This window comes from Pogoniulus pusillus, chromosome Z (genome assembly GCF_015220805.1).
Source record: "Pogoniulus pusillus isolate bPogPus1 chromosome Z, bPogPus1.pri, whole genome shotgun sequence".
Lineage (NCBI taxonomy): Eukaryota > Metazoa > Chordata > Aves > Piciformes > Lybiidae > Pogoniulus > Pogoniulus pusillus.
The window spans coordinates 15,899,022-15,926,185 of record NC_087309.1 but is presented as its reverse complement, the minus strand read 5'-3'; the positions used below and the strand labels follow the sequence as shown (position 1 = coordinate 15,926,185).

The following is a 27,164-nucleotide window of genomic DNA, read 5'->3' as shown; positions in this document are numbered from 1 at the left end:
ACAAAGGATATAGGGAAGAGAAAGCAAATCCAAAATGTATAAATACAACCCAATTGTGATGGTGATGGCCATGTGGTAAAACAAAGAGAAACCAGGAACAGATGGTAATGGTGGTATGCAGGGAGATGCAGAGAGAAAGTGAGACAGGAAATCCCCCTGCTTTTATGGTACAGGAAAGGGAAGTGGGCTAACCATCACCTGTTGGTGGTCAGACCCACCCCTGGGGAGTGGTCAAGACCACCTAGGGTCAGGTTCAGGGTTACTCCCCCTGGAGTGTTAACCCTATACACATGAGTACTGAGGGAATTGGCAGACAAGGTCACTAAACTGCTCTCTATTATATATCAAAAGTCATGGCAGTCTGATGACGTTCCCACTGACTGGAAAAGGGGAAACATAACTCCTGTTCTCAAAAAGGGAAAGAAGGATGATCCAGTGAACTACAGGCCAGTCAGTCTCACCTCTGTGTCTGGTAAGATTATGGAGCAGATCATCCTGGAGGCACTGATGAGGCAGAAAATTAGCAAAGAGGTGACTGGGTACAATCAGCACAGCTTCACCAAGGCCAAATCATTCTTGACCAACATGGGGGCTTTCCATGACAAGGTCACATCAACAGATGAGAGCAACCAGTGTCATTTATCTGGACCTGAGATAACAGCCTTAGGCACTGTTCCACACAACATCCTAATCTCCAAGATGGTAAAATATGGATTTGATGGACAGACCATTCAATGGATAAAGAACTGGCTTGATGGCCACATCCAAAGAGTGACTGCCCATGGGTCCATGTCCAAGAGGAGGACAATAACAAGTGGAGTCCCTTTCAGATCAATACTGGCACCAGTCTTGTTTAACATCTTCACTGGTGACATGGACAGTGGCATTGAGTGCACCTTCAGCAGGTTTGCTGACTACACCAAGACGTGTGGTATGGCTGACACGACGGAGGGAAGGGATCCATCCAGAGGGGTATTTACAGGTTGCAGAGGTGGATCCATGCCAACCTCATGAGGTTCAACAAGGCCAAGCTCAAGGTCCTGCATCTTGGTTGGATCAATTCCAGGCACCAACATAGGCTAGGCAGTGACTGGCTTTAAAGCAGCCTTGGAGAAACAAACTTCAGGGGGTGCTGGTGAATGAGAAGCTCAACATGAGCTTCCAGTGTGTGCTTGCAGCCCAGAAAGCCAATCATATTCTGGGTTGCATCACGAGAAGTATGTCCAGAAGGGCAAGGGAGGTCATTCTCCCCCTCTGCATCACTCTGGTGAGAGCCTGCCTGGAGTACTGTGTCCAGTTCTGGTACTCCTATTATAAGAAGGATATGAACATGCTGGAACACATCCAGGGAAGAGTCACAAGGATGATCAGAGGGCAGGAGCACCTCTCCTATGACAATGAGAGAGTTGGGGTTGTTCAGTTTGGAGAAGAGAAGGCTCCAAGGAGACTTTATTGAGGCCTTCCAGTGTCTGAAGGGGGCCTACAAGAAAGCTGGTGAGAGAGTTTTTATAATGTCAGGTAGTGATGGGGCTAGAAGAGGGTAGATTTAGATTACACATTAGAAAGAAGTTATTCACCATAAGGGTGGCGAGATGCTGGAACAGGGAAACCCTGGGTGGAAGCCCCATCCCTGGATGTTTTTAAGGTCAGACTCTGGGTGTCTTGATCTAGAGGAAGATGTCCCTACTTGTGGCAAGAGGTGTTGGAGGTAGATGATCCTTGAGGACCCTTTCAATCCCGACTTTTCTGTGAATAAAGGAGAACCATCCCATTGTCAGGACTGTTATCTCCTGGACAGTAGTCTATACCTTTGTAGGGAAACAGTTAGGGCTTTTCAAATTGATTAAAAGGCAAAGAGTCTTTGGCAGTAATAGAAGGGCAAGGAAACCAGAAGTTCTCAGATCTCTTCCAGTCTGTTCCAAAAATCCCCTCAGTATATGGAAATTACTCTTCCTCTCACTGCGTCAGTTTTCTTGTAGCTGAGTGCTAGCAATACCTTTCCCTGCTCTAGTGGTGCACAAGACCCTTTGAAGTGTTAATAATTTCTGCATTCTAGCACAAATTCATAAATGCACCTATTTGCCCTTAAACCTTAACATAAGAGTTCAGTGTGACCACCAGTGACCATTAGAAGCAGTGTGGGAAATATAGGTCCAGCTTTGCCTTAAGATTCTGGAACAGAATAACCAGGAGCACATTTGGTTGTTACACTTTCTGCACAATTGCCTTTATGAGTTATGAGAACAGTATCTATGCAACCTTTCTTACATTCTTTTTCTTCTTTCAGGATGTGCTTTTGTGAAATACTCTTCACATGCAGAGGCCCAAGCAGCCATCAATGCCTTGCATGGTAGCCAAACAATGCCGGTGAGTAGCTCTGTAACACAGACAAGCAAGCATTAGTCCAGCCTTAGCTGTCCTGTGATTTGACCAAGGAGGAGGGATGATTAATCTGTGCTTTGCAGCTCATCTTCGAGGAAAAATGGATAATAGCTCAGGCATGCAGGGGTTTGGGTGTGCTTAGCTGACCAGCAAAAGGGCCAGGATGACATTGTCATTTCACACAGGGGCAAAAGCCCAAGGGATGCTCTGTTGCATCACCAGCTGTTTTGATGACCTGAAAAAACAAAGCATATGGTCCACAGATGCCAAAAACATAGGGTTAAACTTAACCATGAGTGTAACCTCTCAACCATCAGAGGGATAAAGCAGGCAGAAATGTGTGCCTAAAGGCTTCTTTGTTTTCCCTCCCCACAGAGTGCCTGCCTTTAGATAACAAACTTTTCGAAAGTGTTCAGCAGAGAGCAGCAAGTTCACATGATGACACTAGAATCTAGACAAATCACACAGTGATGAGTGCCACTCACTGCTGCTGCAAAAGTGCCTACCTAGGCATAAGTATGATCTCCTACATCCAACGTTTGAAAGACTGTCAGAACTACTGATTCTTACAGGAAACATTTGAAAGATCATTCCGCTTGAACAACTAGCTAGTAATGTGGGGATTTGAGCCTGATAGGTCAGGAAAGTAGAACTGGAGATGCATTCTCTTTGCAAAATGATGTTTGTACACCATCATAAAGACCCAGAGGAATGTAAGACATTTCACTGTCAGCAAGAAAAGACAATTTTGTCCAACATGCTTTGGTTTATTATAATAGTGTAATATTTTTATTACTAATTACTCATAGGTTATATCATAGAAGGCTGAGAAGCATGCCAACAAATTGGAAAAGATGCAAGAAAACTCAGTAAAGAATATCTAAGAGCTTAAAAATTCTCTTTCTGTAAGAGGCTCTAATGTAAATATATGAATTTATCCAAATAAGTTTAAAGTGGGCCTGACAGATTGTCTCTAGATCTTTTCAGGGCCCAAAATAGAAAGTTCTTTACAGAGGAAAAGGGTTCTAAATGTAGCAAATTATCAAGATTTCAATTTTTGATACCCCATCTTAGACAAATCAGTTTCGCATAATAAGTGTTTACTAGCCATATTACTGAAAAAAATCCCATATTGAAGTACTGTGGGAATCTTTCCTGAGGTATCCCAAAGAAGTACTTTCAATGACTTTCTTTCAAACATTGACCCAAAGTGATACTTTCTATAAACAGACATCAAGTTTTGCAGTCCCATAGAACAGAGTACCACAGAAAGGTGTAAGAAAACGTTAGTCCATGTCCCAGTAGTCTTACAAACTCATGTGACAGAGGTGAGAGGAAGACAGGAGACAAAACCCAGGGAGAGATAATCTATATCTAGTATACCCAAAATAACCTTATCTTTTCCTAGTTATCATTCCTTCCTTTAAAATACTTTAGATAATAAGACAACCAAAAAAATTACTCCTCTGTTGACTTCTTGGGAGGAAACATCTGCTCTGCCCTGCTAACATCAACCACCAACCTTTCAATGTGCAACATAATGAGTAATTTGGTCATTTAATGGGTCAGGCTTTAATGTGACTATTTTTCCTGTTGACTTTTTTACCTCAAATTCCTGTTATAGAAATGTTCTTGAACAACCAGATGTGGACATCTGAAAATGCATCACAGTTTAATCCTGACTAGATGCAGATGCAAAGCTCATAATCAAAACTGACAAATTTCCATGACTTGGCTGAACTGTAGCAGCAGTTCACAAACCTAATCTCAGTTTACAGGAGAAGCAAGTAGAACATTGTTTTTACACTCTTCATTATGAGTTGTGTGATGTTGTCTTGTATCCCTCATGAGCTGTGAACAGGCATGTGGGCAATTACCATGGCTCAGCAGACTAGTGAGGGCCTGTGAAGTCACCACCACTTGATCAGTGGAACACACATTTGTTTCCACAGAGCACTCAAATTTCTAGCATGCTTTGAATAAGGTGGGCCAAACCCTGCAAGTGCACTCTGTTTCAATTTTCGTTTTGATGGTGCTTCAGGGTGTGCATGTTCTTTCAGGGCAAAGATGTTCACAGAGAAATGCAGCCATCTCCTGGTGAGATGGTGATGTAGCTCTCGTCCTTGGGAAGGAGGGTGCACCATTAAGATTGGCCTCATTTGTGATGCCAGCTCAAAGTTGTTCCTGCGGTTCAGCCAATTTAAATGTCTCTTGCCTTGTCTTCGTGTACTACCAATGGGGCATCCATCATCATTCTTGTCAGGTCTTGAGTCATTCGTTCCTGCAGCAGACTCCTGTTTCTCCACAGCTGTTGGGATTATTGCTCTGCTGTGACTTCTTGTTCACACAACATATGTTGCCTAATAGTTTCAAAAGGCAACTTTCTTTTATGAAAGTTTTAAAATATCGTTAATTTTCTAATAACTTTCCCTTGGACAGGTGCCTGACCAGCATCCATCACAAGCTCCCTTCTCTGTTCAAGGCACTTGTTTCTCCTAAGAGCCAACCAAATGGGCCTACAGCTTTCTAACTTTCACATATTCAACTGTTTTCAGAAAAAAAAATTTCTAAACATTTCTTACTTCTTAGCAGGCTCAAAGTTCCTTCTGTATTGACCTACCAAGAGAGCTTTTAAAGGTCTTTAAAATTGTGTTGCCTCTCAACTCTTTAGCTTTATGACAGTGTTTTACCTGACCTCCATGTCTTCCTTTATAAGAGATCATAATTTTCACATCCCTTCACATGTATATGCAATGAATATATAAAGTGTAGCTTTATTTTTGTTTACTCTATCTCGTCCTGTTTCACTTCCTCATCCACATGGGCATATACACGGGTCTCTTCATGTGATTGTCTTCCCTTCCTCATCCATGCCTCATCCCTGGCAGTGTTATCCACCAATACAAATTCAACTACTGCTTTTATAGTGACAGCTTACAGACCCAGATTCTCTAACGCAGGACTGACTCCTGTCCAAACTGAAATCTTGCCCTGTCTTTCCAACATCTTGTAGTGGATGTCTAGCTGTCAGATCAAGTTCAGTATGTATAAAACAGAGTTCTTGAATTTCTGCTTCCAAACCCTATCTCCTCTTTCTTCCACTTCCATTCTCAGTCACTGTAGGCAACATTGTCATCCTACCTGTCAGTTTTGTTTCTTCCTAGGCATCATCTTCAGTTTGGTTTTCTCCTTCTCTCCATGTCTTTATATCTGGATGACAACTAAATGTTGAAGAGTCAATGTGCACAACACATCTAACACATCTAAGATATGGCCTTGTCTGTCTACCCACACAGAGTATAATCTCCTCCACACTTACATCATGCATATCTAAATTGCAGTGCTCTGTAGCTTAACCGAAAAGCACACAGGGTTAAAAACTATGCTACTTTTGCACCTTTTCCACCATCTCACCAACTGTGTTGGCTCAGAATTTATTTTGTTATGAATTAATTCCTGAAAGGGGTTAGAACAGTGCTGTTATGTACACTTTCTGCATAAAGGTGAGAAGTGAAGGGTGTGATTAATTTTATTTAAACACTCTAAAATTTGGTGTTCTACTCTAACCATCTAAGTTTCATGCAGAGAGGAGAGGTTTCTAGATATTTGTGCCTTCTTCCCTTTATCTACCAATGCTAGGGTGGGCTAAATCGTGTCGGCATGCTTGTCCCTTTCATTAATTTTATGGAGATATGCAAAAGGCATTAAATTGAATACCTGAGGTAGGACTTGTCTCACCCCATTTGAGACATCCAGAAGCTAAGGAGCTATCTGAGGTAGTATCTAAGTGCTGTAATCGACAAAGAGAAGTAGATACTTCTGGAGGAATTTCATTTTACAGAAATAGGTTTTGAAGCCTATCAAATCAACATACAAATAGAAATGTGGGGGTTAGTTAATTTTAGAGATCAGATTCCTATGGTCTGCCATTTCCAAAAGAACAGTTCTTCACCTGGAGTGCAGATGTTTGAGAGTCCACAGCTGTTTTTGCTTACCAGTGATACACTCTTGCCACCCTGAAATCTTTCTGCTGCACTTCTCACTGCTACAGTAATCTTGCTGGAGCTAAAGATTTAGAATGACTCTAAACCTGCTGACAGTAGTCACCTACAAGTTAGATATTAAAGATGTTCACTTGGCCTCTTGTCTGATGGTGATTCTTTCTACATAGTGCAGACATATAGTCTGCCTGGCTGAGCCATGGAGGTGTCTGCCTCCCTGATAAATTTGCAAGAGCTGCAGTGGGTATGCAGATTTCAGTGGACACCTAACTTCACGTCCAGTGTGAGGTGAGATGAATTAATTCAGAGTATTTACTGCCCAAATAAATCTTAAACCAAGCATCTCACATCTGAGTCTTCTGATTTCTGATCCATTAGATGTACTGTGAATTTGCCTAACACAGTTACTTGTCAACATTATTTTCATTCTATATCTTTATTTAATTAATTAAATTTAAGGCCATTAAGACCTGCAGCATCCCACAAGGACAATTTCACCACCATATAGGACAAGTCTTCTTTTGATTTACTATAGAGGTCTGTAGCATGTTACAATCAAATCAAAGGATTTCTCATGTGTCCAGGCAATATCATCCCAAGTCTGCCTCTGCCTAGTTCAGTGTCTACCATGAAAATTATTTTTCAGATCAAATCCTTGGTTTTGCAAGGAGAAAGGAAAATGTGAGACTTGGATACAAACACTGAACAGATGTCTGTCTTTCAAATTTAATTCTGTTGAACTTTTCCGTTGACAAAAGATACTGCAACCAACAGGTTTCAATTCAACAGTTTTCTGTACTGTTCTTAGGAACATCAATGACAAAACAATTCAAATACTGCCCCCAGTGGGTCTGTGGAGTCTCCCTCTTTGGAGATGCTTTCCTTTGTGATCTGGTATAACACCAGATGATCTTTCAAGGTCACTTCCAGCCCCTGACATTCTGTGATTCTGTGGAATCTCTGTACAGGAACCATGTGTAACAATTTATGCAGTTATTGCTCAGTGTTGTTATGTGATACACCAACTAGATGTATGTGTTGTATCATAGAATCATAAAATCAGCCAGGTTGGAAGAGACCTCCAAGATCATCCTGTCCAACCTACTACCTAGCCCGTCCAATCATCACTAAGTGCCTCATCCAGTCTTTTCTTGAACACCTCCAGGGATGGTGACTCCACCACCTCCCTGAGCAGCCTGTTTCAATGCCAACCACTCTCTCTGGGAAGAACTTCTTCCTAACATTCAGCCTAGACCTCTCCCAGCACAACTTGAGACTGTGTCCCCTGGGACTGTGTCCCAGGCTGGTTGCCTGGGAGTAGAGACCAACCCCCAGCTCCCTCAGCCTCTCCTCACAGGGTTTGTGTTCCAGGCACCTCACCAGCTTCGTTGCCCTTCTCTGGACATGTTCCAGCACCTCAACATCTCTCTTGAATTGAGGAGCCCAGAACTGGACACAGTACTCAAGGTGTGGCCTGACCAGTGCTGAGTACAGGGGAAGAGTAACCTCCTTTTTTAAACCTTGTTTGGTTTTTTTGTTTGTTTGGGTTTTTTTTATCAAGAAAGTATGAATGAGACAACAACTTGAACAAGGATGTTTTTCAGCCTCTAACCTCCATATTCTTTGGAAGTCAATTTCCAGACAAAAGTGACTGACAGTCAGATAAAAGGTTTCTCTTCTTGTTGTATGTAACATGCATCTACTCTCTTGTACTGTAAGAGATTTTTGCCATTATTTAAGCTGGAGGAATTTTTCACCTGTTTTACAAGTGAGAGTGATTCATAATCATGAAGTTATTCTGATTGAAAGAGACCTTTAGAATGATCTAGTCCAGCATGTCCCTCAGCATCTTGCCTACACATCTTTTAAGTACTTCCAGAGATGATGATTCTACCACTTCCCTGGGCAGTTTGTTCCGATGCTTGTCAACTCTTTTTCATAATACCAAACCTAAACTTCCCCTGGCGCAGTTTGAGGCAACTTCCTCTTTTCCTGTCATGGAGTCATCAGGGTTGGGAGGGACCTCAAGGATTATCTAGTTCCAACACCCCTGCCATGAGCAGGGGCATATTCCAGTATATCAGATCGCCCAGAACCGCACATCCAACATGGCCTTAAAAACATCCAGGGATGGAGCTTCCACCACCTCCCTGGAAACCTGTTCCAACATCTCACCACCCTTATAGTGAAGAACTTTCTAATGTCTAATCTAAATCTACCCTCCTCTGACTTAGATCCATTTCCCTTAGTCATATCACTACCCAACATCCTAAAAAGTCCCTCACCAGCTTTCTTGTAGGCCCTCTTGGAAGGCCACAATAAGATCTCCTTGGAGCCTGCTTTTCTCCAGACTGAACAACCCCAACTTTCTCAGCCTGTCCTTGTAGGAGACATGCTCCATCCCGCTGATCATCCTCATGACCCTTCTCCAGACACATTCTGGCATGTCCATGTCTTCCTTGTGCAACGAGTTCCAGAACTGGACACAGTACTCCAGGTTGGTTCTCACAAGTGCAGTGCAGATGGGGAATATCAATCATCTCTCTCTACTGGCCAAAATTCTCTTGAGAATAGACTGATGGCCACTTTCACTACAACTTCATTTTAGGTAGCTGCAGAAAGCAATACAATCTCCCCTCAGCCTCTTTTTCTCCAGGCTAAATGACCACAGTTCTCTCAGCTGCTCCTCAGAAGGCTTGTGCTCTAGAGTCCTCACTAGCTTTCTTGCCCTTTTCTGGACACACTCCAGTCCATTCAGTGTCTCTCAGGTAGTGAGGATCCCAATATTGAATACAGTACTTGAGGTGTGATTTCACCAGTACCAAGTACAGAGGGACCATTATTTCCCTAGTCGTGCTGACAAACTAGAATGCTGCTAGCCTTCTTGGCCACCTGGGCACACTGCTGACTCGCATTCAGCTGTCCATTGACCAACACTGCCAGAGCTGTTTCCACCACACAGCTTTCCTACCACTCTTTCTCAAGCCAATAACATTGCTTGGGGTTATTGTGACTCAAGTGTAGGACTCTCCCTCGTTGAATCTTGTATCACTGCCCTTGTTCCATTGTTCCAGCCTGTTCAGATATCTCTGTAATGTTTCCCTACCTTCAAACAAATCGACACATCAGCCTAGCTTGGTGTCATCTGCGGACTTACTGATGGTGCCCTCAATTCCCTCATCCAGGTCACTGCTAAAAATTCTAAAGAGAACGGACTTCAGTACTGAGCCCTGGGGATTACTACTTGAGACTGGCCGCCACTTGTGACTGGCCATCAACTTAAATATGAGGTTATCAAAAATTGCCTTAAGAAATAAGTGTCATTATCAGTATCTAATTTGCAGTTGACCTCATTCAAGGCAATGGCAAACAGACAGCAGTTCTCATCTTTCTAACTTTAGATTCTCACCTATCTCATCAGTGAAGGCAACACCAGTTCATGTTTATACTTGCTGTTATTATTTCTGTGTGTTCCCATGGTACAGTTGCAACTTTGCAAAGCACTGTGAAGTTGACTTCAGACATAGTTCCATTAAGGAAACTGGCCAAGCAACTGTTCTCATTCCCTGTCAATACAGCAGAGGAATATTAGGGACAGAAGAGAAAGCAGTAAAAGTCTGCAGAAGGAGCTTTGTGCAAGTGGAGGAAAGAAGGGAAGGGAAGGGAAGGGAAGGGAAGGGAAGGGAAGGGAAGGGAAGGGAAGGGAAGGGAAGGGAAGGGAAGGGAAGGGAAGGGAAGGGAAGGGAAGGGAAGGGAAGGGAAGGGAAGGGAAGGGAAGGGAAGGGAAGGGAAGGGAAGGGAAGGGAAGGGAAGGGAAGGGAAGGGAAGGGAAGGGAAGGGAAGGGAAGGGAAGGGAAGGGAAGGGAAGGGAAGGGAAGGGAAGGGAAGGGAAGGGAAGGGAAGGGAAGGGAAGGGAAGGGAAGGGAAGGGAAGGGAAGGGAAGGGAAGGGAAGGGAAGGGAAGGGAAGGGAAGGGAAGGGAAGGGAAGGGAAGGGAAGGGAGAAAGAAAGAGAGAAAGAGCGAAAGAAAGAAAGAGCGAAAGAAAGAAAGAAAGAAAGAAAGAAAGAAAGAAAGAAAGAAAGAAAGAAAGAAAGAAAGAAAGAAAGAAAGAGAAAGAGAGAGGAAGGAAGGAAGGAAGGAAGGAAGGAAGGAAGGAAGGAAGGAAGGAAGGAAGGAAGGAAGGAAGGAAGGAAGGAAGGAAGGCTGGCTTTATGGGCATAATGAAGATATAGCCCAAGTGTCTCACTTGCAGAATGGTAGGGAAGCAGCTGTTTTTATGTGTACACACTGGCACCAAAGTGCTAAGTCGGCAGAAACTCCCTGGGAGGAGCGGCATGGCGGTTTCAATGAGTGGGGGGCCACAATGCCATAGATCAGCTGAGGTATTTTTAACAATTATTTTGATATAAACAGTTCTGAACTTGAGGAGCTCCATGTAAATGGGAAGCAGTGGGGCTTGTAATTAGATTTGTGTACACTTTCATAAATTGCTGGGAAACATCAAAGCCGTGATAGAAGGCCGTGGTGCACTTTATTTCCTTCTTCTGTTCTTCTGTTAATTGAATGGTTGATGTGTGCACAGGAAGTGTTGGCTTCACGGAGTACTATTTACAGAACCGCTGACAGCTGCACTGTGAAAATTAACAGGAACAGAGCAGCCTCTATCACAGCTCTTCCCATGAGGAACTTGCTTCAAATTGGATCATATCTTTCATAGGAGTAACTTTCCTCATCTCTCATCCTTTCTTCATAACATGCACACACATCCAGCTGCACGATCATCTTCCTCCAGACTCATGGCAGCCTTTAGCTCTCAGAAGGTAAGTTTGTCACTTCCACAAAGTTGGGGGATTTCAACTGCAGTTCAAAACTTGTGATATACTCAATTTCTAGTAAGATAATTTGCCAGGAAGTCATAGAATCATAGAATCAACCAGGTTGGAAGAGACCTCCAAGCTCAGCCAGTCCAACCTATCACCCAGCCCTGTCCAGTCAACTAGACCATGGCACTAAGTGCCTCATCCAATCTTTTCTTGAATACCTCCAGGGACAGTGACTCCACCACCTCCTTGGGCAGCCCATTCCAATGACAGATCACTCTCTCTGTGAAGAAACAAATGCATCCAAGTTGCCTTCATCTCCTCAAGACAAAGGCCTAGGCAGGAATAGGCTGCAGCATTCTCAACCTTGCTAGGATCCTGCCACACTGGGCCTAGGTGGTTTCCTTCCAAAAACCCCATTCTCACTTTTCTTGCTTCTTTGGCCAAGCAAAGAAGCCTGCTTCCGAAATGCATCCAAGGTGCCTCCAGCTCCTCAAGGCAAAGCCAGTCAAATCTGTGAGTTACGTGTGTGGAGACATAGATAGCTCTTCAGTTGTCCCTGTAGTCACTCTATTGTAGAAAATGACTAGCTTAGTCAGGCAAGACTGTCCTTGGTCAAGCCATACTGTGGCACTCTATAACCATGTTGCTCTCCTCCATGTGTCTTAGCATTTCTCCTAGGATGATCTGTCCCACAATCTTCCCAGGCACCAAGATAAGGCTGACAAGCCCCCAGTTCCCAGGGTTCCACCTTTCTATCCTTTTAAAAGTGGATGGAACATTTCCCTTCTTTCTGTCACCAGGGACTTCACATGATTGCCAGAACTTTTCAAATTTCACTTGATTGGGTGACCTGTGGTAGACACCAACCACAAGATTCCCCTTTGTAGCCTTGGTTTCTACTTCTTACACATAAATTTTCAGCCTGCTTGTGGCTATTTTTCATGGAGAGCTCCTCACACTGTCCATTTCTCAACACAAAGTGCAACATCTCTGACCCTCCTTGCTTGCCTGCCCCTTCTGAAAAGCCTTTAGTCATCAATGCACTCTTGTGGCCAAGAAAGCCAATGCCATTCTCAGGTGTATCAAAAGGGCTGTGGTTAGTAAGTCAAGAGACTTTCTCTTACTCCTCTGCCCTGGTAAGGCCACATATCATAGAATCATAGAATGGTTTAGGTTGGAAGGGACCTCAAGGATCACCCAGTTCTAACTCCATGCCATAGGCAGGGACAGCTCCCACTAGAACAGGTCCCACAAAGCCTCATCCAACTTGATCTTGAACATTGCCAGGGAGGGAGCATCTACAACCTCCCTGGGCAACCTGTGCCAGTATCTCACCACCCTCACTGGAAAGAACCCTTCCCTAACATCTAGTTTGAATCTCCCTTTGTCCTGTCATTGCAAAACCTTGTAAATAGTCCCTTCCTAGCCTTCCTGTAGGCCCCCTTCAGATACTGAAAGGCCACTATAAGGTCTCTTTGAAGCCTTCTCTTCTCTGGGTTGAAGACCCCCAGCTCTTGTAGCCTGTGCTCATAGCAGAGCTACTCCAGCCCTCTGATCATCTTCATGGCCTCCTCTGGACTTGCTCTAACAGTTCAATGTCCTTCTTGTCTTGGGGGCTTCAGAACTGCATACAGTACTCCAAGGTGGGGTGTGATGAGAGCAGAGTAAAGGGGCAGAATCCCCTTCATTACACTGCTGGCCACAGTGCTTTTGATGCACCCCAGCACATGGTTGCTCTCTAGGCTGTATGTGCACACCGCCGGCTCATGTTGAGCTTTTCATCACCCCAGATCCTCAGGTCCTTTTCCTCAGGGCTGCTCTCCAGCCATTTGCCACCCAGCCTGGATTTGTACTTGGGCTTGCACTGACCCAGGTGCAGGACCTTACACTTGGCCTTGTTGAATGTCATGAGGTTGGCCTGGCCCAACCTCTCCATCCTGTCCAGATCACTCTGGATGGATCCCTGACTTCTGTCAAGTTGACTGTGCCACACAACTTGGTGTCATCTGCAAACTTGCTGAGGGTGCAGTCAATTCCTCTGCCCAAGTCATTGACAAAGATGCTAAACAGCACTGGTGCCAGCACTGACCCCCGAGGGTTGCCACTTGTCACTGGTCTCTAGGTGGACACTGTGCCCTTGATCACCACTCTCTGCATGGTGACCATCCAGCCAATTCCTTAGCCAGTGAATGCTCTACCCACCAAGTCTGTGTTTTTCCAGTTTGGTGACCAGGATGTTATGTGGGACAGAGTCAAATGCCTTACTCAGGTCCAGGTAGATGATGTCAGTTGCCCTTCCCATGTCCACTGTTGCTTTGCTTCAACATAAAAAGCCATTAAATTTGTCAGGCATGATTTCCCTTGGTGATGCCATTGCTGGTTACCACCAATCATCTCTGCTTTGTTTTCCATTTGCCTTAGCAGAGCCTTCAGGAGGACTCCATGATCTTAAAGGTCTTTTCCAGCCTAGATGATTCTGTGATTAGGATCTGCTCCATGATCTTGCCATGCACAGAGGTGAGACTGACTGCTCCATAGGTCCCAGGGTCATCCTTTTTTCTCTTCCTGACACTGAGCATTATGTTTGCCCTTTTCCAGTCAGCAGGAACTTCAACAGTCTGCCATGGCCTTTCATATATAATGGACAGTGGTTTAGCAACTTCATCTGCCAGTGCCCTCAGGACCTGTGGGTGGATCTTGTCAGGCCCCATGGACTTGTGCATGTTCATATTCCTTATGTCTCATGAACATAATCTTCAGTTATAGTAGGCAGATCTTTCTTCTCCCAGTCCTTACTTGTACCCTCTGGAACTTGGGCATTGTGGTTGGAGCCCTTGTCATTGAAGACTGAGGCAAAGAAGTCATTGAGCATCTCAGCCCTATCCACATCCTTTGTCACCATCTCTCCATTTCCCTTTTGGAAGGGTCCCACATTCTCCCTAGTCCTCCTTTTCTCACTAATATGCCTGAAGAAGTTCTTCTTGTTCCCTTTAATGTCTCCAGCCAGATTTCATTCTAGCTCTGCTTTAGCTTTCCTAACCTGAGCTCTGATGGCACAAGCAATTTCTCTGTATTTGTCCCAGGTTACCTGTCCTTGCTCCCACTCTACAGGCTTTCTTCTAGCATGTAAGTGTGTCCAGGAGCTCTCTGTTCATCCGTGCAGGCCTCATGGCATTCTTTACCTGCCCTCCTCTTTATTGGGGTGCATTGCTCCTGGGTCTGGAGGAGGTGATCCTTGAGCACTGACCAGCTTTTCTGGGCCCCTCTTCCTTCCAGAGTTTTTTCCCATGGCACCTTGCCAAAAATATCCCTGAAGAGGTTGAAATCTGCTCTTCTGAAGTCCAGAGCAGTGAGTTTGCTAGGCACCCTCCTTGATGCCTTTAGGATCTTAAACTCTACCATTTCATAGTCACAGTAGCCAAAGCAACCCTTCAGCTTCACTTCACTTACCAGCCTTTCCTTGTTGGTGAGGACTAGGTCCAACATAGCACCTTTTCTTGTGGGTTCCTCTGCCACTTGTAGGAGGAAGTTATCATCAATGCATTCCAGGAACCTCTTAGATTGCTGGTGCTCTGCTGTGTAGTCCTTCCAACAGATGTCAGGGTGGCTGAAGTTCCCCATGAGGACTAGGGCCTGTGATCATAAAGCTTCTCCTACTGGTTTGTAAAGGACTTCATCTGCTTTGCCTTGCTGATCAGGAGGTCTGTAGCAGACTTATACTATGATGTCACCTTCCCCTGTCTTCCCTTTAACCTTTACCCATAAGCTCCCTGTTTTTTCACTGCATATCCCCAGGTGGAGCTCCATGAACTCTAGTTTATCCCTGATGTAAAGCACAAACCCCCTCCTCTTCTCCTCTGCCTGTCCCTCCCGAAGAGTCTATAACCACCTATCCTCGCAGTTGGTTGTGAGATACATCCCACTGTGTCTCAGTGATGCCAATGACATCATAACCCTGTAGACTTACACATATTTGCAATTTTCCCTGTTTGCTCCCCATGCTCCTTGCACTAGTGTAGAGGCATTTCAGTTGTGCCTCTATTGGAGCTGACTTACTGACTGATTTTCCTTTACCCTGATCTTTGGGAACTCTTTTCTCAGTCTGTACTCCAATGCTAGGGGCAGATCCAACCTGTCCATGCTCAGGCACCTCTGTACTTATCAACCTATATCTACCTCTCATATCACCACTACCACACGATGTTTTCCTGTTGGCAGCTGCTACCTGAAGGGGATCTGGCTCATCTCTACAAGACTTTGACTGCATTATTTTGTCCCCAGCATGCTTCTGGGCACCTGATTGAAAGCCTTTAGTAGTTCCCCATTGTTCCCACACTGGTGTGTCCTCCCACACCTTGCCACATGGAAACCTGATGACTTTGTCCCCCTTCTCCTTCACATGCCATTTAAGGCCCTGTCAACTAGCCCTGCAGATCTCCTCCACAAAGACCCTCTTCCCCCTTCAAGAGAGGTGTCTCCTATTTGGTGTCAACAACAGATTTGGAATGCTGTGTCCATTTCTGGGCCACTCAGTTCAAGAAGGACAGGGCACTGCTCAAGAGGGTCCAGTGCAGAGCCATGAAAATTATTAAGGGAGTGGAAAATCTTCCTTACAAGGAGAAACGGAGAGAGCTGGGGCTCTTTAGCCTAGAGAGAGGCTGAGAGGTGACCTCATTAATGTTTATGAATATGTAACGAGTGAGAGCCAGGAGGATCCATTCCTGTGTGGTCTGGTGTAGGCGATCTTGCTCTGGCAGGGGTGTTGGACTGGATGATCTTTCTAGGTCCCTTGTAGTCCCTGATATTCTGTGATGCTGTGATTCAATAGAGATTCCTGTCATGGGATTTGTCCCACCAAATTTCAGTAGTGCCAATCAGGTCATAGGTTATAAACATCTAGCATCTAGCTCCTGTTTGTTGTCCGTGTTGGATTCATGTGTGTAGAGGCACTTCATCTGGGCTGTTGGCAGTGTCACCTTCTTAGAGGAATACCCCTTAATTCCTTTGAGGTATTTCACTGATGTTTCTCTGTTTGCTTTTACTACTTCAGAAGCTCTTGGCTCATCTCTGTAAGACTTTGTGCTGCAGTGTCCCCATTAAGCCTCAGGACAACAGGGCCCTTACTAGCACCCTATCCTTTTAACCCTAGTGCGTCTCCCAACAACTTGTCACAGGCGAGCCTGGTATTATCCCCCTTCACATCTAGTTTAAAGTCATGTCAATGAGGTCCTCAAGCTTTTGAGCAAAGACCCTTCTGCCTCTTTGAGAAAAGTGCCTCCCATTTGATGCAATCAAGCCTGGTGCCATATATTTCATGTCATTGATGAAAACCCCAAAATTGTGATGGTGACACTGGCCATAGAGACTGTATCTGACTGTTCATTCCAATGTCTGCAATTGGAAGGAGAAATAATGTGTGCTCCAGATTCCCTCACTATCTGTCCCAAGGCCCTGACATCTCTTTTGATTGCTCTTGGACTATGGGTCATAGTTTCCTTTCTAACTACATGGAATATCAGTAACAGGTAGTAGTCTGAGGGCTGTACCAAACCAAGAGGTTTCCTAGTGATGTGTTTTACCTGGGCTCCAGGGAGACAGCATACTTCCCTGTAACAATAGTCTGCCCGGAATATTGGACCCTCTGTATCCCTTTTCTTAGCCAGAAGGACAGGTTATTCAGATACCCTTCATGGGATTCCCTGCTGCCACTACTGAACATCTTTATTAGTAATTTATATATTTTTTTAAATCATGTCAAGTCATCATGTGTTGCTGCAAGGATGTTCGTAGGGAAAGTATATCACACACAGTATCACACACAGTATCATCAGGGTTGGAAGAGACCTCATAGATCATCAAGTCCAACCCTTTACCACAGAGCTCAAGGCTAGACCATGGCACCAAGTGCCACGTCCAACCTTGCCTTGAACAGCCCCAGGGACGGTGACTCCACCATCTCCCCAGGCAGCCCATTCCAGTGTCCAATGACTCTCTCAGTGAAGAACTTTCTCCTCATCTCCAGCCTAAATTTCCCTTGGTGCAGCCTGAGGCTGTGTCCTCTCATTCTGGTGCTGGCCACCTGAGAGAAGAGAGCAACCTCCTTCTGACCACAACCACCCCTCAGGTAGTTGTAGACAGCAATAAGGTCACCCCTGAGCCTCCTCCTCTCCAGGCTAACCAATCCCAGCTCCCTCAGCCTCTCCTAGTAGGGCTGTGCTCAAGGCCTCTCACCAGCCTCGTCGCCCTTTAAAATATATTTTATTTACTAAAGAACTAAACAACTTATATTCCGAACCATGTTACTCTTACTGGGAAAGAGAAACCTATAATATTTTATTTTAAATTCTGGACATGATTTCTTTTTTTATTTTTTCAAATGGACATAACCCAATTTTTTAATTGCTTCCATAGTCTTAAATAACAGGTAAGAATTTCCAGTCTGTCAATATAACAACACTTTCCAATGCATGGAAATGATTTTGCAAGGACTTTTACTATCTACAGAGCTCCCTGAAGGACCCTGCATTGAAGTTTAAGATATCTGAATAACTTGCTTTGATTTGAGGGACTGTTGCAGAGGGGGATTCTCAGTACCCACGCTTATTTTGGTAGAGGGGAGAAATTAATTGGGGCGAGATAAATTTTATACAAAAATATAGATTTATTAAATTCAATATCACAGTATCACCAAGGTTGGAAGAGACCTCACAGATCATTAAGTCCAACCCTTTACCACAGTGCCCAAGGCTAGACCATGGCACCAAGTGACACATCCAACCTTGCCTTGAACTGCTCTTTGCCACCCCCAACCACTGTATAATAATATTCAGTTCAGTGCACGGTTATGAAAACAATTTAGGATAAAATATGTACAGGGATTTGTTCTAACTAGCAAACATTCAAACTATAAACAGAGAGAGGAGTTTTCCCCGCGGCTTAGTGCTGTTTGGGATCTTTATGTTATTTGCCCAGCAGAGCGGGCTGAAACTCTTTCTGCTCTATGACAGAGGCGACAGATATTTACAGAGGTATTAAAGCTTTTACTCACAACTCTATCAATTATTAATCACCCTCCGGGGCTGTGTCACAGCCTGTGCCTAATGTCCAATTCTCCAGGGTCTCTGCCTGTGGACTCTGGGGCTGGAATCTTCCTGGCTTGAGGGGAAAGGATAAATCTTCCCAGTTTCTGGGGAAATAGGTTTTCTCTAACCTTTTCTCCTGGCGAGGGATGATTTCTGCCTTGGTGCTGCTTTCTTCTTCTGAATGCTGTGTCCAGGACTTATCAGCTGGCAGGATTTCAGGAGCAGGAGAACATCATGCTGTCTCTGGCACAGTTGTTCACAGCTAACAGGCCGGGTGTGTGTGCAGACAATCCAGAGTCTGCTTTCTGGTTATCTCAGTGGCAGTGGCTTTACCAGGCAATGATAGGCAGCGAGCATGCAAAGTGTGCGCGGCTGCTGGGAGTCTGAGCTCCGTAGGTAAATCAATGCAGGATCTGGTCCTGATAGCAATAGCGTGCAGATGTGCACAGCTGGCTTAGGAGGCTATAGGCTCCCTATTTTTATATATATATATGTGCAGGCTTAAATGAGCTCTACATCTAAGGTACGCAGGCAGGTAAGCTGAGAATAAGTCAAAGCATGAGGTCTGAGCCTCTGAGCATCAGAGCTATGCAATGGCATCTGAGCATGGGGGTCTGAGTGGCTGAACGCTGCAAGTGAGGGTCAGAGCACGTGTCTGAGCTGTGCAGGTGAGCCAGAGCTGCAGGGTGCTGCAATGGTGTCTGAGCTGAGCACATTGTTTATCTGTGCACCCCTATTTATTGACTGTGGGCCGCTCCTTTGGCCACTAGAATGACCAATCAGGCTGGAAGTTAGCTAAACCTTACCATAATAGGCAGAAGCTGCTTGCCTGGACTTTCCCCAAATATGAGGATCACATCGGTTTATCCCAGGGAGACACGAGCTGGGTGTGTGTGGCTTACACAACTTGTTTACAACCAGGGGTCCTGGCAGAAAAACATGTCCAGGCATGCATGGGCATAAACAAGCCTGCCTTTGGGCCTGCAGGCCCTCCATGACAGGGACATTCCAATATGGAGGTCGTATATCAAATTCCTGCTCATTAGACCCAGGTACAGTGCCACTAGGAGTTAACGGTTCTGTTGCTCTGTGGAAAGCAGTAACTTTAACTTAGAGACATATCTGCTAAGTAGTGTATGGACAAGAAAAAGCTAAATCAAGCTTCCATTCCAAATAAATTACATCTCTGAAAAACTGTGAATGGAAGTATCTACAGTAACTCTCTCCACTTAGACACTGCATGAAGCATCTTCTGTACCAAGGAAGCATTATCAACGGGTTTGTCACTCCAACCCTGGATGAGTGCCTCCTTTTGCCACTCCATCTCTGTCATTCTCATCCTGACTGTGTCTAAAGTGATTCTCATGACTGTACAGTGGAAATTCATTCCTAGAGTCTACTGTGCTACTCGTCTTTCAGACAAGACATGAAGCCCTGAGCACAGAGAAACAGCATATTTCACAAGACGGATGAGATGTTAGTACTGGTCTTCTGGCCATCTTCCAGTAATCACATGTCTGCCTAGGTAAAACTCCCTCCATTGTATGATTTTAATTGGCCAGTAGTTAATTTCTTGCCTGTCTAAAATCCCAGGTTGGGGGCAACCCCCCCACTGGCTAATTCAGCAGGTCTATTATCAGCACAGCAACAATAGCATTTCCAAGAAGGGGGGGAAAAAAAATGTTTTCAAACTTAAGAGGCATAATACCAAATTGCCCTAAAATCAAAGATCCCACTCCCTGAGTGATCCTGCTTTGGAAGAGTAGTTGAACTTGGTGATTTCTAGAGGTCACTTTGAACTGCTAACGTTTTGTGGTTTTCACAGTATCACAGTATCACAAGGTTGGAAGAGACCTCATAGATCATCAAGTCCAACCCTTTACCACAGAGCTCAAGGCTAGACCATGGCACCAAGCACCACATCCAATCCTGTCTTGAACAGCTCCAGGGACGGCGACTCCACCACCTCCCCGGGCAGCCCATTCCAGTATCCAATGACTCTCTCAGTGAAGAACTTTCTCCTCACCTTGAGCCTAAATTTCCCCTGGCATAGCTTGAGTAGCTTTTTATGTGATATACTACCTAGAATGGCTTACTGAGGGTCAGCATGTTCCTTGCTCTGTTTTGCAGCCACAAAGGGAGTGTTAAGGCAAAATTTCTAACACCAGCAACTCTGTTCATGTGGTGACACTGAGGGAGATAGTCAAACTGCCTAAATGAGAAGCATCTAGCATCACATATTCATCTGAAATTTTTTTGCTGGTGTGGATAAATGACATTCCGAAAAGTACTTAATAGGATCTGCACATTCAGAGCTCTTATACTCAAGAGCTTTAGTCACTGGAACCTTAACTCAACAAGCTTTTTGAAAATATGTTGGAGCTAGAACTTTCAGCTGGCTCCATTTGAGCTAACCAAGATATGGAAGTCCACCTGTATGAGAGAGACACCCTTGCAGTAAAATACTTAAGTGTATGCTTACCTTCAACAGCACATTCACTAAGCTTGAAGTGAAACATGGTTCAATGGATTTGGCAAATTAGGACAAAAAAAAATTTTGCAGGAAAAAGATGTTTAACCATATGCAGAGGTCATTAACCTACTGAGTCAGAGGAAACTTGTGGGGCTGACTGGAAAACAAAAAAATCAGGTACATATTCTGCAAACAAACATCTTCACAAAACCTTTCTAACGAATATTGTGCCAGGGAGCAGCAGCTTTGCCTGGTGCCGTGCAGTATTATTTGGTCTCCTGAAAAGCTCTTACTTAATTTAGTATGCACTCCATTTGGGAGGCTGTAACTAATGGGAAGCAGTCCCAACAACCAGGCAAAAGATTTGTTTTCCTTTGCCTTTAAATGAAATATCAATGGATGGGTATTTTATTTTCAGTTGAATATGAAACTTCACGAGCGACCTGTCAAGCTCCCGTTTTCAAGAATGACTTTATTTCACACATCAAGACAGGCTGGGAAATTAGTTTTTCCCACAGAGGACTCTGATTAGGGAATACAAAGTGAGTGTGGCACAAAGTGATTTTTCCTCCATATTTTCTCTTGTCCTGCCAGCTTAGTGAAGATCTGACTCTGCTGACTAAGGGGAGCAATTCATTGCTGCACATGGGAGGGGGACAGGGAGCAAGATTGTCATGCCCGGTAGAGTTGCTGGTGCAAGAAAGAATAGGAAGGCATAATAATACTTAGGCCTTATGTTATTCTTTTAATCAGTATTTATCAAAGCACTCTAAAAAGGAGGCTGGTTTGATGGGAAAGGTGATAAATGCCAATTCCAAGTAGAAGTATCAGCAAGAAAGCTCACTTTCTTTATTGTCTCTCTTGACTGCGGATCTGCAAGGTAGAGTAATAAACAGTTTCTTTGTTTGGAAAAATGCAGAAATAACAAAGAAATCTCAAAGTACATTTTAACCATTGTGGATTCACTCACAGTAATTCTCTTTGGAGCTCACAAAAATGTAAGGACCGGTGCAACAAGCAAAGAGAGCAAGAGGCCAATTATGTATAACTAACAAATGAGCAAGCAGAAAGGACCTACTGTTTTTGTCAGCAGACAATGGCTGATTTACACCATGGTACATAGTCTAGATTAAGGATTTTGCAATTTGTAACCCAAAGAAAATCTAGTCCATTATGGGGCATCTCTGCTGTTGTTCAGAGGATTCAGGAGTCACTGAGTAGAAGCAGTTTTGTTCTTTCGCAGTTGAACAGCACTCTTTGGCCTCTCTATTAAAAATCTTGCACAGTGTGATGTGACAGAGTTTACTGCTTGATTTCCTTTGGGTCATATTGGGAACCACATACAGAAGGCATCAATCCCAAGGTCAATTCCAAGGTCAATCTTCTTATTCAAGCATAAATGCAGCATCTCTACTGGCTACTTAGCTTTAACTGCTTACATATGTATCTCATTGCAAAGCACTCTTAAAAGCTCTTTCTTTTATTTCTTTGTAATATTTGCTCTAACTTGCTTCTATTTGCCAGTGGCCTTTCTGTCCTCTGTATAACAGTGATGTTCAAAGAGGCTTGAAGTCCCGCTGTGAAAGGCAACCCAGAAAAACACCTCATAAGAGGCAGTCTTAGATCCCATTGGGTCAAATGGATGCTGTGCATTCACTGTGGCTCACATCAGGAGGGAAGAGCTTCATGTGGAGATTACCCATGTTTTCAAAATACCATGTACAACAATAGCTTAGTTTTCAACAGTATGAGGCACCTGCAATTTCCTGAGGCACCTCTCTGTCCATAAATCTTCCAGTGCAAATAAAGATAGAAAAAAAAAAACAACACAAAAACAGGGGGGGAGGTGGGGGAGAAGGAAGAAGACAACCACTTATTTACACCTCTCTGTCCTGCTAACTAGAGTGGGTCACATCTTCAAAACCTGTTTGCAGGCAGGAATGCTCGTTCACCTTATTCGGTTACAAAACCCGCCATGCTGCATTGTGCCCACCATGCTGCAGTCTCTGCTTTGCAAAACATAACAGCAGCTCTGAGAACAGGCCAATCTGTTGTGGACCAGTGCCTCCCTCCAATACAGCTAAAATAAGTTTAAATCATTAGATTCAGGTTACCAAACAGTCTCTTGGATCAGAGTTAATTAAATGAATGTTGAAATCTAATTAAGGACTGGTCCAGGTGATAATTAGCAGGAAATGTATGCATTAAAATATTCATTTGTCGATGAGCTGCAATTAAGAGTGTGATTTGGGGAACAATCAATAACTACATCATGTGATTAAAAAAAACTAAAAGTTGCCTAGCCTTGAGCTGAAATGCAGGAGCATTCAGGTAGATTTCTGTTTTCTCCCTCTGTTACTTTCTAGTTTGCTTTTATAACTTCTGAAGAATTCTCTCCACCCTTGAATACAGTATTCATCTCTCCATTCCTTTGTTTTCCTGAAGCACTTCTTTCAATCACCACATTGTTCGAGAGGGTTATAGATTTATTAGAGAGAGACTAACAGGTCAAAAAGAAAGATTCTTTGCCAATGAAAATCACTCCCTCAGAGAAGAGGTTGTTAATCCAGAGAACATTGCTCATTGTGTGGCCTTGCATTGTGGGTTGGGTTGTTTTGTTTTGTTTTGTTTTGTATTAACAAGCTAATTCCTCAAGTCTTTACTCATAACTAAGGATCTGGAGACACCATTGAATATGTATATCTTGGGATTATGTATACGTACAACCATAGCTGTGGTTTACTATGCTGTTCTGAATTTGTAGCAGAGCAACTTGGCTTTCACCAAGATTTTTTTCTGGTTTCAGGCACATAGTTGTGTGTGTAAACCAGTTAATAACAACAACCCCCCACCCTCCCCCTGCTCAATCCCAGACAATCTCACCTCTACTAGAAAAATGAGGGCCCTACAGCAAGAAAGGTTCTCTGGCATGAAGCTGGTCTCCATCTGTTGCCACTTCCCCATTGAGTGTATTTCCATCAGAAATACCAGTGTGTCTAAAGGGAAGTGTATCATGGGAGAAATACCAGTGTGTCTAAAGGGAAGTGTATCGTGGGAGCACTGTAATTTCAGCTGCTCTTTGTCAGTCTCCTGACACCTCACCTGCCCATCTCCCCAGGTTCAGTGGCAGCCCAACTCCCAAGGCAACTGTCTGCCTGTTGTCAGGGCTGCTGCTGGATCCTGCCTCTCCTGTACCTCTTTCCTTGGGGAGAGCATACTGTAGGGAATCAACCAATCTATGACGTTTAAGGTGTCCTTGGAGCTATTCAGGAAAATATCAGTGCCTTCCTTCCTAAGTAGATCTGTTCCTTTCCTTCACTGTATCCTATTAGAAAATTAAGAATTGCAGCTACTGAGCTTTCATGTCATTTGGGATTGGAAAGAGACTTCTTTGATTCCCAAAAGCTCTACATTTTTCACAGACTTCTGCAGCCAGCTCTGTTGACAATCTGTATTTCTGCACTGGTCTTCATTGCATACACAACCCAGACATTTAAAACCTTTCCTGGAAAAGAGTGACACTAAATGCAGACACTTTTGTGATAGCCTCTATTTTCTAGTCTTCATGGAGAGGAAACTCAGCTCCACCAGGCACTACTTCTAACAGTGTTGAAGAGATGCTGCTTTGTGATGAGACATATTGAATCCTATCTCTGAGGCTGAGCATGGATTTCTCACTAAATATAGGTGCTAGAAGACACAGCAGTACTAAAGGGGGATGTATCTGAGAGGGGCTGGCTTGTATAGGGTTAACACATTTGACAAAAATGAATCAGTTCATGTACCTTATCACATTCATCCAGCCAAAGCACCTACATTTTGTCACACTGAGTGCAGATCTTTGTCCTCCAATAAAGATACTTTGCTGGCTCAGAAGTTTTTTCAATGTATTGAAAGAACAAGACAACTTTTGCAGAGAGAACATTAATAACAATCTGTGAGTTTGACTTTTGAAGGAAACTAGGAACCAGGCTGCTAGCCTCAGTCATTCACCCTCCAGGGCCTTTTACTACCTCCTGATGCTTTCAAACTCATGCAAAGGGCAAATTGGCAAGTTCTGAGAAGTTGCATAGCAAAAATCAGTGCCAGCTGGATCCCACAATACCAAATCTGTGTGAGATGTATGGATGTCTGGATTACATGAGCCAGTGTTTATTAGGCTAATTCCCTTGTGTGTTTCCTTTTGTTTCGTGTCCTGCAGGGAGCCTCTTCAAGCTTGGTGGTGAAGTTTGCAGACACAGACAAGGAGCGTACGATGAGACGCATGCAGCAAATGGCAGGACAAATGGGCATGTTCAACCCCATGGCCATCCAGTTCGGAGCATATGGAGCTTATGCTCAGGCAGTAAGTATAGACACTGGAAGCATTGCATGTTCACAGGAACAGTATCGAGAACTGCACAAAAGTAGAGGAATGGCTGAGCAGAATTCCCATGATTTTTTTTTTTTTCATTAAATTGGTTACACAACAGGAGCAAACAAAGCCGTGCAATCCAAGGTTGTGAGAGCACAAACACCTTCCTGCCTTTCCTCTGCCACCAGACCACATAGACAGATAAGATGGCTCTGCTTCATTTGGCGAGGGCCCTGCTATCTCATGCATAATTGCAGGTGTCTTTGGAGTGACCACAGGGTAAAATGGCAGCTGCTAATAGAAGAGCTTTCAGGTTCATGAAAGCAGACATATGTACTCAAATAGGACTTAAGCACACTGGGAAAATGCATCAGCTATTTAAAGCAGTGTTACATTGTCTAACTTCAGATATTCTACTTACATACCAAATCTAGACCCAGGGCACTTTGTAAAATGCAACTCTACAGGGAGCTATTGATGAAGCTCTTGAATGGATGCCTCTGGTATAATTACTTTTCCTTAGACTATAGTTAACAGAGACCTGCAATACAAGATCAGGGTCAGACATTCCAGAAGAAGGTAGAGGTGATCCCTACTGCCAGGCAATTTTGGTTGCATTGCTTGAAGCAGATTTACAGTCAGTGACAGTGCATTTAGATGCTTCAAACATTTGGTAGTAAAATGTGACTCTGTTGTACTCTGTGGTGGATTTGTGTACAGGAGGGAAGTACCATTAATATCATTTTCAGAGTAGCATCTTCCTGATTGAGAAAGGACTAAATGCCTTGTCTTAGGTACACAGGGCCAATTCAGGAATGACGCTCCGGCATACTCCCTCCAGTGCACTGACCACAAGCCTCTGCTTTCTTCCCTGCTTATTTCACAGTATCACAGTATCACCGAGGTTGGAAGAGACCTCACAGATCATCAAGTCCAACCTGCTACCACAGAACTAGCCCAATATTCTGTTTTTTGCTTGTGGGCCCTAGAATTTATCTTTCACTGAGCATCCTGTGCCTCACTGGACAATTGGTGAAACTCAAGCTGTTCCCTGCATGAGCCAAGTACTCATAGAATCATAGAATTATAGAAGAGGACATGTTGTAGATATTCACAGAAGTTCCCCCCTCACTTCCTAGATACACCTACTAGTGCCATTCTGGACATTTTAAAATTTCTCTCAACTAGATAAATTCTACTTTTCCTTCCATTTGTCCCTCTTCATTTTTATTTCCAGTCAAATACAATCTTTGGCTCTTCCTTTGTCCTCTGCTCCTCTCTTCACATGATAAAAGAGCTCTCCCATCCCCAGGCTGGCTGCATTTAGCTGTCCTCCTAGCCAGGGAAGGCTGCAGGAAGAGGGAAAGAGATAGTAAATCACAGCTGAGTCCAAATCGGTGACCAGTAAGCTGGCAAAGGGATGCAGCATTTGTGCTCCCATATACCAAAAGAATTAACAGGAGGCAACCTGTGGACAGCTCAGTACAAATATCTGCAGAGGCTGTCAGGTGGGAGATGTGGCTACAGGCATTGACTAGGGAGCTGGAGAGGTGTTGAAACACCACGGTCCAAAAACTCTTCTTATGTCATTTTAAATCTGGAATAATGCTTCTTATTGCCAGATGAAGTTTATACTCATATAAAAGATTATGCAGTCTGCATGCACCTTCATACCATCTATTTGTTACATGATAATACAGGACATTATGAGGGTAGGTGCTGAGTGACAATTTATCACCAAAGGAAGAATAAAAACAATTCCTGACTCTGCTCCCACTCCACTCGAAATCAATCAATATTTTTTCCTATTGATTTATGTGAAAGCAGAGTTGGACCTATGATCTTCCTTTTTTTTTCCTCTCTCCCTCCCACCCTCTTTATTTTCTCTTTTTACTTTTTTATCTCACTTTTTTTTTTCTTTTCTTTCCCTATTTTTTTTTCCTGGTAAATATACTAAAGGAAAAAGAAAAAGTTTCAGATCTTGACTCATTGGGCATGACTGGCTGATAACCATTACCCATGGGACTTCAGAGCTGTCTAAATGATGGG

The 27,164-nt window shown here is 43.9% G+C and overlaps 1 protein-coding gene across 11 annotated transcripts in view; it reads left to right on the top strand.

Moving 5' to 3' along the window:
- CELF4 (CUGBP Elav-like family member 4) overlaps positions 1-27,164 on the top strand; it is an 869,014-nt gene that overhangs the window by 742,757 nt on the left and 99,093 nt on the right. For all 11 annotated transcript variants that reach the window (XR_010301405.1, XR_010301404.1, XM_064140834.1 and 8 more), the window contains exons 5-6: positions 2,288-2,367; positions 24,963-25,106. Coding sequence is in view for 9 of the 11 variants with exons in the window: in XM_064140834.1 (XP_063996904.1) it covers positions 2,288-2,367; positions 24,963-25,106 (224 nt within the window). In the remaining 2 variants the exon portion in view is untranslated. The remainder of the gene's footprint in view (positions 1-2,287; positions 2,368-24,962; positions 25,107-27,164) is intronic.